Genomic DNA, 15,925 nt, shown 5'->3' on the forward strand with positions numbered 1-15,925 from the left:
AATAGTGATTTCATTACTCGCACATTTATAGTAGCAGAGAGGATGCGACCTCAATGAAACCTCCGGCAGGTAAATGAAAATGCGCAGAAAAATTTAGAAAAACATGAAAGGTAAAGTAACAAAATAAACTAACCCAATTAGAGAAACTTTCGGTAAGTTAGAGGCTTCGGTTTGGCGTTATTACGCTTATAAGTTTTATTTTATTTCCGTATGAGGTCTTATTCTTCAAAAATGACGTTTTAGCAGAAGTTCTTTTCACCCTCTCTGCTGCTAGACTTGCATCCTTTGAAGTTATGCCAATGTTTTATATTGTAGTACAAATAGCTATTTTGAATATTAGAATAGCATCATTTTATTGTAATAAAAATGACTACACTGAAAACTTGATTAACATCATTTTATTATAATAAAAACCGCAATACAGACTACTGATTAGTATAATTATAATGAAATAACAATGGGTAATGAATACAGGACTGTCATCATTCAATTATACTTAAAATGGCAATACTGAGTAATGGATTAGTATCATTAAATTTAACAATAATGTGTAAAGTATACTGGATTGGCATTATTCATTTGTAATAAAAATGGCAATACTGAGTATTGGATTGGTATCATTAAATTTAATAATAATGTGTAAAGTATACTGGATTGGCATCATTCAATTGTAATAAAAATGGCTCTAACGAAAACTGGATTACCAACATTCTATTGTAATCAAAAAGGTAATACTTAATACTGGATTAGCACCTTTATAACGTAATAAATATTGCTAATGAATACTGGATCGACATCATTCGATTGTAAGATAAATGGCTATTCTGAACACTGGATTAACATCATCATAATGTAATTAAATGGTTACTGAATATAGCAGTAGCATCATTGTCATAAAAATTACTATGTTGATTACTTGATTCGGGTCATTCAATTGTAACCAAATCTTAAAGTACTGTATACTGAATTAATATAATCCTTTTTAATAAAAATTGATATCCTGAATATTAAATTAGCATCATTCTCTTGTAATAAAAGTTGCTATACTGAATACTGGACTGACGTCATTGTATTGTTATAAAACTGGCTATACCAAACACATGATTCACATCATCATATTGTAATAATAATGGTTATAATGAATTCTGGATTTAACATTTTTCTACTGCAATAAAAATTTATATATTGGATAGTTGATTAGCATAATTCTGTTTTAATAAACATGGCCATACTCAATACTGTATTAGCATTACTTATATTGCAATACAGAGTCCTATACTGAATTCTGGATTAGAGGCATATGTTGTATTAAAATCGCCGTTCAGTATTGTTGGCCTCATTCTATTGTAATCATAATAGCCACAATGAATACATCATATGGTTGTAATATCAATGGTTATAATGAATACTGAATTAGCATCATTTCATTGTAATAAAATATCCATATCGTATGATGGATAAGCATCATTATATTTTACTAAATTCCATTGGACTGGGTAAGCATCATAATGTAGTAATAAACATAACCATACTGAATGCTGGATTATCATTCACTATTGTAATAAACATGCCTATACTGAGTACTGGATTAGCATAAGAGTCTTTTAATAATATGCCGATACTGGATACTTTATGAACATCATTCAAATATATAAAAATCGCCATTGTGAAAACCTTAACAACAGCATTCAGTTGTAATAAAATTGTTACAATGTGTACTTCATAAGTACCATTTTATTGTATAGTAATGGCCTAATTGAATATGGAATTAGCAACATTAAGTTCAATTGAAAGGCTTTCAAGCTAGGATGCCTTTTTTGTCAAATTCAGTCAAATTCTGTCAAACAGGAGTTTAGAACCTCATGCTAGGATACTTTTTGTGAAATTTGGTAAACTTGTGTCGAACAGGAGTTTAGAGCCTGTAAGGCCTTCAAGCTTCAAATTTGGCAAATGATATCCTGTCATGAAGAACATTCAGGGTTTCACAAATGATGCAGATATTTTTTTGTGTAAAAAACAGCATTTAATGCCGTTTCATAACCTCTCGACAAAGGTGGACCACATTAGACACGATGCACCCAGCAGTATGAGTTTTCAAAGTATATGTAGATGTGATGTTACACCCTTAAATAATGATGCATTTACTTAACATAGAAAATCCTTTAAAAATCTTCTTTAAAGCTGGTCAGCAAGTTGAGGACAAACTTATAACAACAGAATCGTAACATCTGATGGAAAAGCTGTTGGCATCAAGGCCTTTCTGTATGGGACAAAAAATGTTTACCTGCCGTTAACTGTGTATATAAATACGACTAAAATTATTCCGTTCGTTGACATATGCCTAACATACAAATCACGTAATGTAATTGCTTAAGTAACAGTGCAAATATTTTATTTGTAGATTGGCATAATTCGTAAAACAATTAGGAGGCCTTGACGCTATATACTTTGTCAAATTTAGTCAAATTATGTCGATTATTTTTAAGGTAAAACTCATTTAAAGTTTATTTTTACTATTAGCAGCAGCGTAGGTATTTTAGGAAAGACTTGCACCTAATATATAAATCTGAGAATCCAGTATGTCAGAACGTATTAAAATATTTCTGTTAAGTTGTTTCGGATGTTATTTAAAGTTTTCTCTACTTTAACTTATGCAGCCTTTTTTGGTAGTACATCGTTATCATGGGTACACGTTTGAAAGGGATTCAAGCATTCTATCTAATTATTTTAAAACCTTTTCAGTCGTTGTTTGAAAAGCTGTTTAAAAATGAATGTATTTGAATAGAAATAGCAGATATGTATTTATTAGCAATAGCCACGTTTGGTGGTAGATCGCAGTGAAGGTAAATTGAACATCAGGTAATTTTACTCCTCACCATTATTCTATGAAGACAGAGCAGCAGGAGCTGGCATGGTATAACTTTGGTAAGTGAAGGTTTAAAATTTGACATGTTTACCATATCCCATGTTGGTTCTATTTCATTTCAAAGATGCACCTAAAAGCATGATCATTTATATATGGCCATTTGTATTACATACACAACGATTCAGGACAGGCTGCTAACATACAACAAAAACTATTATTTGCGTTAACAATCTAATAACGGGAACAGTGCAATAACCCTGTCATGATTTTCTGGCAACTTGACATGACATTGCAGTGAAAGCAGTGTTTTGTTGAACGCAGTGAATGTTATTCCTAGATTTGCATCAAATATAATGAAGACAATATAGGAACACGTAGAAATCAACTTCAAAAAGTAAATGTGTTAGTTATTATAGTAAATTTGACAGGATAGTTATTTGAATGTAAAAAGATCAAACTTTGCGAAATTTCTAAGGTTTCTATTCAAACAATATGACAAAACATAAACATCCATGAAAATTTGATTTAATGTTTTGTATTAAGGCACGTCGGGTTGCACTTTTCTTAACAAATTTGTTAAACAAATTAAGATGCGGATGGCAGTTGTGTCGTTTCGTAATTTTAGATGCAATAGTTGTTTCATCTGTGTATTAGACTGATTTTTAACACTATTTCAGAATGTCATAATTTTAGTTTACTTTTGCATTGAACTGTATCATTCTAGATAGCACTTTAAAATGACCTAGCAATCCCCAGTGATCGCTTGGAAATTTCTGGCATGATGACAGTTTCTCCAAACCAACCAGCTCAAAATCCACTGGTATTACAATCGCTTTAGGTTTGCAGTGACGGATATACAGCCTGTCAAATCGAAATCTAGGATTGCCACCATATCTAAATTTGATATTATTATACTCAAGATTGTCATTGCGCTGTACATCCCAGGTAAACATGGTCTCTGATCGCCTTCCTGTCACTTCCCATATGTCATAAATATTTTTTGGGACACCGCCAATTTCATCAATCTGTAAAAAGTACAAAAATTAGTCAACAACATTGTTTGCTTATTTTAATTGTCTCCAAATACATCCTACAGAATTACATAGATATCTTATTAACACACTGAAAATAAATTTGTGTCAATTTTATGCAATTGCAGTTGCCAATCATCACTTAACCATCTTGTCAGTTTAAAACATGGTGCAAAAGGGTGGCAGACATTTTACCTTTATTTCTATAGCAATCTAATATACCGCCCTCTTGATATATATATATATATATATATATATATATATATATATATATATATATATATATATATATATATATATATATATATATATATATATTGTAAAACGAAATTTGTAAACTAACGTGAGAAATTGCAGTTTTCTAATAGAATCTGTAATTGAAATGTCATTTTAAAGTAATTTTCGTGTCATTTGATATGGAGCATTTTCCTTTTGAACAGATCTTAATGAGTTAGAAATGTGCGAAATTAAGAACCAGAGAATGCCAAACGTATGTGAATTTACATCTCTAGTTAGGACGTTTTATACTCAGGTCTCCAGGATTTTCAAGGTTGCGTCTTTACTTGAACAATATTTTGCTAAAGTGAAAACGCCAACAGATATTTCTCTAAGTATGTAATTTTCACAAGAACATTGTTGCAAGTTTACGTTCAAAAGTCAGCTTTCAAACCTTTTCACATAATGCATGCCGTTATAATCCATTCACGAAGCATATAATATGGAACCAACAGATGACGGATGAAATTTAATGATGGTGATTACGCTGAAGTCTTTTATGTCTTTTAACCAATCAACAACCTTTTATGTGCTCTTGAGCTGATATCTTAAAATTAAAGTTAATCTCAAATGGAATATTTGGTATGAAAGTTGGTGGATATTGCAGAGCCCCTCCATCATATCCAGTGGGACTGATATCTCACATCAAAATGACACACTTATTACAGATATATGTCACCATAAACATTAGTACCATTAATAAACAGAAGGATAATTTTGCAGCTACAGCTTCTTGAGTTAAAAATCTTTATATAAACGAACCATGTATTGAAAGGGTTTCAGATGTGATGTCTTTACTATGAAGATTATTCCCATGCATTCTGCCCATTTTAGTATTAAACATGTATGAGGTAGCTGTAGTTACCTAGCAAAAACATAAGCAGGTCATTGGATCAGTATACGATCCTGCGTACAATGGAAACAGAAACGAGGAACGGTGGCATCTCACTCATCCCCAAGGATGAGTGTTTGGAAACATTTTTCCTGAGGCACGAATTTGTTTCTAGTTAGAATGCTGCTGTGTGAAGTCAAAGGTGAATTGTAGCGAGCATGTCTATCCATCATGCACTCTATCCGTTTGTTAACGATTTGGTTTCTGCAAGATAACTTCAGTCTTTATTGTAGAAGTTTAAACAGCATTTGGGCAATTCTAAACACTGTATTAACATCAATCATTACTGGTCAGGCCTCAAAAACAGCACAGTCATCATCATTTAGAAGAGTAGTGCCAGCTGGCTGATTATCTGACCTCCATTTATTTCTGCAATGTAAGGTCAGTAAGGTTTTTGACATATCAGCCGAAATTGTCACTTTATATCAAGCACCTTCGCAAGCCATGTGGCTGCTTACCAACCGAGTTCCTCTTTTTCTTTAATACGCATGAAGATATATATATCAATAACGACCCAATGTGTCAATCTCCTACACATCAATATTTATTAATCGATATTTGCTCTTGATGGGAAATGAAGCTTATATTGGCTTAGTTAAACATTATCAAAGGTCATGCTTGATGAACAATACGACTTTTTAAGTGTGATCGCAATGATTGGTTAGGCAGGAATGTGCATAACCCTGAAAACTGAGAAAACTATATTGCATGTAACCCTGGGTAAAAAATAACATATATATCACCTGGTCTGTGACGATGTATTAAGATCATAAAACAGTGGGACCGAGTTACAGCATTCCGCTAACATCATTTCCAGGCATAATGTCCCCAGACTATCTCTCATCTTGACCATGGTTTATGCATTTTTACTTACCAATGATTGTTGAATTTTAATACAATTAGTAATGCACATTTCTATTGACCAGGTCATAAATAATTCGGATTTCCAGCAACTCATGCCAAGACATAGACGATTTGTGGACTCCTGAAAATTATCCAAATTTGATTTTGCAATTGTAGCTCCAGTTTAAAGTAGAACCAAATAATACAAGAATAACTAATAGCTCTTTTAAATATTATCCAAGAGGTAAAATATGCATAGTAAATGCAAGCTAATATAACAAAGGATTTGCTATTACATATTTTGCCGACAATATCTGAATTATACCATCAGATTCCTCAAGGAATTTTTTCTTTCTGTTCGAAAATGTGTTTCATGCTTTTAATCCTTCTCCCCCATTTCAATGCTCATGCAGTTTCAGCAAAGAATTTACACTGGTTATGCAAAACCTGGATAGCTTGTTTTGTAATGCATTTTGCATTAACCACCAGTTTATCTACATTATCTAGAAGTTAGGGAAAATCTAATTGACTTGGAAATATTTTATTTAATATGAATTTATGGTGATGAGTCACATAATAATTTATTGTATAGGTTGAACAAATGAGAGAGATCAATTAGTTTATGTAAACTATGTCCGGAAACTGTACCTTTGAAAATTATGCTAAACTTTGAATATTATCTAATGATAAGTAAAATGCATAGTTTACAATCACAATATGGAGCAAAATTCAAGTAACACTATTAATGGATATCGAGTGACTTTTATTTATTGTGCGAGTAAAATTCAAATATACTCATTTTATAATTGGGCTTCAGATCCTTACAAAGACAGTATCCTCAGTGTCTGTAATATTTATAAATTGTAATGAAATTTATATTTTATAGTAGCTCTGACTGTATATTTGCTAAACATTTTTAAGGCAAATGTAAACACTTACAGAAAGGGCCAATGGCAGTTAAATGCCGTCATGTAAATTGCCATAGTTTTAAGGTCAACCATAGAAAAAATCCAATTGAATGATGAATATCCACTTGAAAAGGGATGGTTAAAACTTCAGCTTTTTTAGATAACAGAGGTAATTATATGATAGCAGCTTGTCATCCATTTTGGTCCGATTGCATTGTAGTTGATAGCTCAGTCTGGCATAAACCGGATCTCTTAACAATACAATTTCAGACATTATTCCTTGTACATATTTTATGAGGATAGCTAGAGCGATCATCAAAAGCTTTGTAATTGTGAACTATATTTATGTTCATATTCAATACAACTATACCCCACTTGGTAGTTTTCTAGCTTTCAATTTTAAATAATAATGAGATGTCTTGAAATGAGTCTTGATCAAAATTGGCCAGTTTGAGAAATCGAATGTCCTAATGTTAACTGAAGCATGACGCATTTTGATGACGTATGACAAAACAGAGCCTTACAAGATAATCTTATTGTAAAAAGACCACGTGTACAGAAGTATATGCTTGAAGTATAATTGTTACATTACCTGCAGGGAACATGTTATGCCCTTAAGTTTTTTTTAAAAAAAAACAAAACTTAGAAACCTCCGAAAGTTTTTGTTCGGGTCTCAAAATTTGCTTTTGACAAACCGTTAGCTATTCTTTATATGCAAGTGGGCATGTCACCAAGTACCAGCTCAAGAAAAATATCCCGGTTTGTACAATCTTGACAACTGTTTATGATTTCTTAGAATTATGCATCTGTGAAGATCATATTTTTGCAGCTGAGTTTGTTTCTCACCCTACCATGCCAAAAAATACCGCATCAGTTTCTCGAACTGAACCCAATATTCATGGATGTGAAAAATGTTAATTTTTATTTTATAAAAACCCACTTCTAAATGCATTCCAATGGTACACAAATATATTAATTTGATATACAAGCCGTCTCTGCATAAACATCTCACACGTCTGGAGTTTTTCGCTTAATATTGCTAACAATGTTTTCATGTTAGTTTCCATAGATAATTAAAGGTTCGTTATATTTGATTACTTTTGCCAGCATCACTTGCTTGGAAATGATATATTGCATTGGTCTACACACACATGCATTGAAACACGCCAGCATAACAAAATGTTTATCAACCTAGGTTAATGTTTGCACACCATATTCGCTCCCAACCCCACTGTAAACTAGAAAGTCCTGTACAATAAGTTCCAACATGTAAATTGGACTGAAAATCAAATTAGGCCCTCAATATATAAATGAGACTATCAAATCTCAAGTGCCTACATCAAGCGGCGTATTCTTAAATCATAAAAACAAGGTTTAAGTTCAATGTGGTAAAAAATGAGTACATTTTGGGCTCTTTACCTCTACACTGTATTGTTACTATAAAGTCAGAGGGGAAGGTGTTTCTCCTTTACGGTCACAAGGACATACCCCCCCCCCCGGCTAATTCCTATATACGAAACGAAATAATAGAAATTCGGATTTTGTCCATAAACTTGAGCGCCCCAAGGTTCCTCAGTCAACAGGATACGCACTGATTGCTGTCAATTTCTTTCACACCCAACCCCAGGATGTACGCAAATTGTCAGATATCAGTACGTTTTCCGGTTCACTTTCGAACGTTTAGGGCACGGTCCCCACTTTAATAACCTCATGTTTAACCCGCCGGCAATACACCGATTCCAGGGTTTGAACCCACGAAGTATAGCAGTAATGGTTTGGGAATCCCACGATATTCCCACTTGACTACGCAGCTTCGAGATATATTTGTTAAAACTTATATAAATACCATCTGACAACAAATCAGTAACATTTTAAATAATGTATCTATCCACTTGCTCTAGAATATTCAGCTGAAATAAAATATATTAATAGTGTTATTTACCAAAAGAATACTATATCCTTTTTCGTACTACATATGCTGCCGAGTGGGAGAATAATCTGTATATGTAGCCCACAGGCAGAGTTATTGATTTTTCAAGGAATATCATTGCCCGTCACAGAGAATACATCAACATAATATATTAAACATATACACATATTTATATAACACATTATAGATACTTTATTATGTAAATCACACCTGTTCTTGTAGTACGTACCTAATTTGACTTGGGAAGCCAACTTTTAATAGCGTACAAGTATTTTTAGCGAAGCGAGACACGTGACTGAGTAATGTATAAATAGCTGGGAACCCCACGTGCCGATTAAGAGCGCATGTGTATATTTAGCGCAAACAATCACGTGACGTGTATGGCTAAACGGTGAGTAGAATAGAGATTGCGGCAATTTCTGCAGTTAATTGTAGTTGGAAAAAAATTACGTTACGTTAATGTAATATAGTAAACCATTGTATATCTGCTCACTTAGTGATCTGTAATTATATCATTGTTGTAATAATAACAATGAGTAATTCTGCGCTCACGATGGAATCTCCTACGTCAAATTTAGCTCGACAACAACTAGATGCAATTAAGAGGTATGTTGTAGTCCATGATTCTGTAAAAAAATAAAATTTGCTGCAGCAACGCCAGAGTACTCATCTGGAATTTACAGACGTGACAGAAGTTATTTCAACCAGTCAGAAAAGCCACAAAAGATCTTCTTCCTTCGTTGGAACAAATCGGTAAATCAATCGAGAAATAGTGCAAAGAACTAATACGACCGAAAGGATTCTCCGAGAATGCCCGGCTTAAAAATCGGCTGCTCAACCACCATTACAACAACCCATAGAGGATGTCAAATTAATTTCCCATGGTACTGATGATATAGAAGAGCAACCAGAAGTTGTTTAACCACCACCAAAAGTTCGAATTAATTTGGTATATAAATTTACTGAGGAAGGTATTGCCACTAATAGGGATAAAAATCAAATATTTAACATTGCAGCGCTTGGGTGTGAAAAAAAGAAAAGAATATATAGAACCTGATCGATGATAAAATACAATAACGAATTTTCATGTGTGATTCAACTGTCCTAAATCTTTGAATTTTGCAGAAATCTCAGAAACGTTATTGTCGGTGTTAAAGACATAATAGTACTAGTTCGAAAAACCATGGACATTGATGAAATCTGGCATCTTGATGGTGTTGATGATGGTAAAGTGAAACTAAGAAAACTTTCGTTGTGGGTTCCAACGAAGAACAACGGATGATATATGTCATGTAAAGTGGCGGCAAGTCAATACTGTCATCTATGACGATGACCACCGACAGCGTCCAGAGTAATGTTGCAAGGTTATTCACATGGTAGATAGTATCTCAGCAGGGAGTTTCAGCGCCACGACATGTATTTATAGAGCTTCAGGAGGGCCCTAATAAAGTATCGTGTACTAAACGTCAGCTGAAACACTGCATTGAAGCCAAGAAATCAAAAATTGCTAATACAATCAGTGACAGGCGATATATTTCCTTTTCTAGCGGTGTCACCAGCGCTAATTGCAGTTTCAGATCCATCTGTTGCAAAAGTAGCTGTACTTGGTGCCGGTGGAAAATATGTCGGTATGGCAATGAAAAATGCAACAGGATACATTCTAAACACCTTAGCAAATTGGGAAGGGGACTACGATTACCTGAAAAGCGGTATGGTCAGGGTATGTGACTGCCGGGACGCTTCGTTATAGCTTCCCATGTACAATTTTTATTTACTTGATGATCCTTGGCAGTTGAACATTAAACGTTTCAGTGGTGTTTTCATGTGTGATCAAGTAGCGGAAAAAACCAAACCATGTTCAAAACCGGTATCATTAATCTTGATTGACGTTCTCGTACAGGTACTCATTGGGTTGCAAACATGGTTGATCCTCATAGCGTGGTTTATTTTATTCGTACGGCTTGCCACCATGGAGAAATTGTTTAAATTGTATTCCTTTTCCATCTGGTGTTCAATATTACCAGCACGGACAATAACGGATCCACCAATCTCCGGTCCGGAAGTACTTGCTGTACTTAACACCATGTCAATGTCATCAGCGCCTAATAATGAAGTTGTGCATGGGTATACCACCAGATGGCATAGCGTCCAACCTAGTTTTAAACAGGTTCATAGTTTAAAATGGTAGATATTTACGGAAAATCTGCCTGCTGCAATGCTCAAGGTGACATTGATTTATCCAAATATGCAACGCGAGATGGCCTTGCTGATCTTTTACGACTCGCCGATATTGACACAAATGTGGTTGTTGTTTTTCAAGATCAGCAAGGACGGTTAAAGACGAGCAATATCCCGTTGACAGATAGTATTCGGCTAGTTCCAGGCGCGACCGAAGATAACTTAGTGGTGTTTACTAGAACCGACAAAAAAAAACTCAGAAGATTCAATTCTAACAGTCATTGGAGAGATTGCTCGAAGTATTAGAAGAATTGGAGATATAACGCATGGCGATCTCAACATAAGCAGAAATACAATTATCAATGTGAAAGAACCGAAATCAGACGAAAACGTGGCAAGACAAAAACATGGACAAAAAATACACTACGATCAGAACTGAGATAAAAAAAACTGGAGATCTCAACTTGAGCGAAAATAGCATTGCTAATTTGAGAGAAACAGAATCAAACGTTGACACTAAAACAAAATATGGACAACAGCAACATCCCGATCATGACCTCGTTAATGACAATTAATAATGGACTGATCACATTCAGATCTGAATATAATAATCATATAACTGCGCCTTGGGAATTTTGCAAAAACATGGATAGACGCATCGATGATTTCATAAAAAGAACAAGGATCATCAACTATAAGCTCTATGACATCGCTCAGAAAATCAGAGCGATCCAAGCTCGTTTAATTCACACTACTCCGCTCATCAGCGTGGTATATACAGTGTCGGCTGGACATGGTCATTGCAAAACAACCCACTCAAACATACTGCTCAGGTTACAGGGGTATATAGGGTCTCCATGTTTAGCGCAGCGAAATTTAAGATATATAAGACATATTAATGGCGTCATTCGACTGACAGATTTTCCATAAATGTCTCAGTCGTGTTAAATCAAAATGCCGAGGAAACATTCGTATTGTATCCAAAAGACGAAGCCCTAACCGCAACAGCATATTGGTGGTGTCTGGAATACGTTGCCACAACACCTCAATTGTTTACTCAGTATAACAATAATGAATCCCACAAAATCATTTCAGTATATTCAAGAATGTGCGTGGAAAGCATGGCTGGAAGAAATTATCGACAAGCACATAAAAACCAACAAAAAAGATATCGCAGACCAATGATCGTTATCGACAATGTTGCATACCCGGTTTCTTCGCTGTTCGCTGAAACAACGACGTTCACCAGCACGTTATCAGCGACGCACGTGATAACGCACAGGATTAGAATCGTTGTCACTGTTGCTGTCGGTGGTGCTGGTATCCCCATATTAACGCTAAATATATCTACATTTACCAGTAAACGAAAACACATGACCACACATAAATAACTTTCGCGGCGACGTATGCGTGTATAAATATGTCATCGATACTGTCGGCGGGGTTAAACGATGGTGATAGATCAGACGGATGTCAAGTTGATTCAGAATCTAAATTCGATAAAAAATAAAAACATCCGAAAATCACTTGCAAATTGGTTGATAAGATCGGCGATGAAGGTAAAATAGTGTTGGGAGCTTAGGCCCCTGAACTGGCAATTAAACTTCAACAATTACATAGTGGAGTCCATATATTATATTCCATGATAATATTGGAGAGATACAGCAGCAATTAAAAACCTCGCCAATGCAACAGATGTCACACGTGCTGTAGCCGCAGATTGGTTGTCACGACATGCCATATGTCAATTTTATCTTCCACGCCCCAAAACAATTTACCATGGACGGTTTGATGTCACCAGGCAGACATCTTGTTTTTCCACATGACTTACATAAACGGAGTGAATGCAAAAACGAGTAGACTGTGGTAGATGTTGCAAGTAGATGTAAAGAGTCTGAACCGTTATCGTCTAAAACAGCAACTGAAGTCTCAGCAGCGTTTGAACGAATTTATTCACGAAGACCTTTACGATGGCCACATTTTCCTCAGGTTGATGCTGGCAAAGAATTTCTCGGTGGAGTAACGACTGTTGCAACAACATAACGTTAAAATCAGACGTGGACATACCGCGATATATCGCGATCAGGCAATCGTTGAACGATTTAAAGAAACACTTGCACAGAGACTCTTCAGACTTCAATATGCCAACGAATTACTGAGCGGAACGATGCATGTTCAGGACAGATCTCGTGAATGGGTTGTGAGAATACCTCAAATGGTGGCCGCTTTAAATAACGAGGTCAAGAGTGGAATTTACATGAAACACATCGAGGCAATTTCAAAACAAAAACAGATACCACAACGAAAATCATCGGTGGATCCACCACAACCAGTGTTGGGTAGTAAAGTAGGAGTGATGTATTTACGTGAACCTGGTGGACTTGAGGATGGTTCAGAAAGAGCAAATGATCCCGTTTGGAGTGTAACAGCACATACAATTCTCAGCTTGGTAAGAACTACTGTGCAGCAACCAATATTACAAACTAGATTCAACAGCTCTCATCGTGGATTTTTCCGTGAGCTTTTGCATGTAATTCCTGAAAACACCCAGTTACCACCAGAACTGATACGCGTCAATAAGCAACGCTGACAATAGTCACAAGCTCTGATGAACGAAGCTGTTCTACATCTGTTACATTCAAAACATGTCCGAGAGACATATTCGCGTGCGTGGCCGAGCCTAATATCGATTCTGTCCACGGTAAATTGTCTTACGTCATTAGGAAAATATTGCCACAACATTATTGTGCTGCACCAGGGGCAGTGTTTATTTTGTCCTTGTTTCAGCGTCATGACAAACTGCACATCAAGATCAAACTGGCGCTATATTTTTTTATTGCTTTATTATCTCGCGCATTTCGATTTATTTATTGCTTCACCACGTTGACAATTCCTGATCACGCTCTTGTTTATGACAGGAGCAAAGTAACTGCGCTTGGCAACTCCAAGTTATTTTGAGGTTGCCCCGGATAGCCAAACACGATAATTGCCGTATGTTTCGTCCTTAGGTAATCAAGAAATGTCTGTAATGTTTATTTGGACTATTTCGTCCCAAATCATTATTGTCGGGATATATTTTTGTCCCATTCGTTCTGGTGTCCATGCATCAAAACCCCATCCGAAGAAACGGGTACGTGCATGTGCTGACACCACGATGGTGCCGGTGAGTTGCCGTAAACACAGTCATATCTAAATTTCTAAATAATTCTATCGCACGAGTTGTTCTACCCGAACCACCAGGGCCATTCAGATAGACCATACTCTGTTTCGTCATTTGATCATACACTGACGACGCCGATGACATCTGTGATGAATTATCGTTGGGATAATAAACATCACATTCTTTAATGTCAGAAGACTAGAGATAAGTGCGTACTTGTTCGTGTTTTATTCTTAATAAACCCCATTTGTCACCACTAATGTCTTCGTCGATAAATGACTCAAGAACGGCTAATATATAAAGAATCGTTGGCGACTCTAATAGCGTCATTGGGAAATCAGATGATCATCAATAATGGGTTTATTGACGTGTATGCCAGCATAGTCGATCTCAAACGAGTAAACTGAGGAGAATTGCTTTCGCAGTAGCTAATGATAGTTCCAATAAGCATTCCATCTCGTGTTGTTGCATCTGTCCTTGACACCAAAACACCCATAGCCGCTTCAAAACAATACCTAAGTCTGCTGGATCCATGATTATTCTTGTACAACGACGTGTAAATTTACAAATAATGTTCCTACAAATATTTGTGTCATCTTATGGTATCCAAATTTGTTTTCGATGTTTGAATGAAATTATCGCAGAAGTTACACTCAACGATTTGAGAATCTCAGCATCCAGCACGTATTGCAATAATTAAATTGTAGCCTAGCCACGCTAATTGTTTTGCGCAACAATCGTTGAGATTGCCATTTGTATCTGGTTTTGTAAAACGTCTACCAAACCAAATTGGTATCGCAGGATGAATACTCGCTGAAAACTTGAATGATTCAATCTTGGCAAATCCAGTCAGATCGATCTTTGGTAGTGGCCCGTGTTATTTCATGTGCTGGGTGCGCGAATCATTCAAAATATTTATAACAATAAGCAAGTCCGCGAAATAAGCTGCTGAGTTATCAACTGAGATTGTGTCGGATGGATTATATATTGTGTTCAAGAGACCACCATGACCAAATTCGAAACTAGAAATAGATATATTGCTGAGGAATTAATTTGGTGTTTAACGCCACTTTTTTTGTTGTACATCATGAGATGCAACAGAAGAAATAGCAACAGAGTTAACGAGTAAATCATCATTGTCGCAATCAAATTTTAACCCAATCTGTTTTACAGCATGTTGAAGCGTTTCCTTGTGATAAACAACTCCAGATGGCAAAATAATGTGATCAAATGATTCGTCGTCGGTTGTTTCCTTGACGCCGCAACTGTAAAATAACAAAACTGATAAAGGGTCACATTTACTTATGTTGTGAATTTCCTCAAAAATATCACCGTCGTAAAATCTTATTGTTCTTTCTTGTTGAAATTTTGTTACTGCTGCTGTTACACTTTGGAGTTATCACCAATTAATGTTATTGGACCACATTTGCAACGATAATTACCAGAGTCGTATAAACTCTCATTGGTTATTGTTTTTACCATGATCGGTATCGTCAATGGTGTTTTCAAGTGTAGCAAAGTCTTTTATTTTAGCTTCATTAATAAGAGAGTTTTCCCAGTTATTTATTTTTTATCCGTGATTTTCTAAGTCCGTTTCCTCGTTTTGAGTTTATAAAATGTTCTCTTACACGTTAAGCCGCACAATTTAGCGAGACAGTTTTCATCGGGGCAAGAGCATATATGTTTGGTTAAACAATAAAGTGCATAAAATGCGGACGATGGAGATTTGTTATTGTAGTCCTGCTTTATAATTTTTATTTATCGTGACGACATTGTTATGTCCTTAACTAGATCGAGTTTATCACGAATAATCCAAGTCGAACCATCTTCCCTAATATGTT

At 35.5% G+C, this 15,925-nt stretch overlaps 1 protein-coding gene across 1 annotated transcript in view; it reads right to left on the minus strand.

Annotated features, from left to right (window-relative positions):
- Positions 1–437: 437 nt before the first annotated feature.
- LOC149772897 (tyrosyl-DNA phosphodiesterase 2-like) overlaps positions 438–15,925 on the minus strand; it is a 53,970-nt gene continuing 38,482 nt past the window's right edge. Inside the window, exon 8 of the mRNA XM_089947139.1 lies at positions 438–3,891. Within this exon, the coding sequence (XP_089803265.1) occupies positions 3,556–3,891 (336 nt within the window). The 3' untranslated portion in view covers positions 438–3,555. The remainder of the gene's footprint in view (positions 3,892–15,925) is intronic.

Source organism: Sinohyriopsis cumingii, unplaced genomic scaffold, assembly GCF_028554795.1.
Source record: "Sinohyriopsis cumingii isolate HCF-2022 unplaced genomic scaffold, ASM2855479v2 utg000974l, whole genome shotgun sequence".
NCBI lineage: Eukaryota > Metazoa > Mollusca > Bivalvia > Unionida > Unionidae > Sinohyriopsis > Sinohyriopsis cumingii.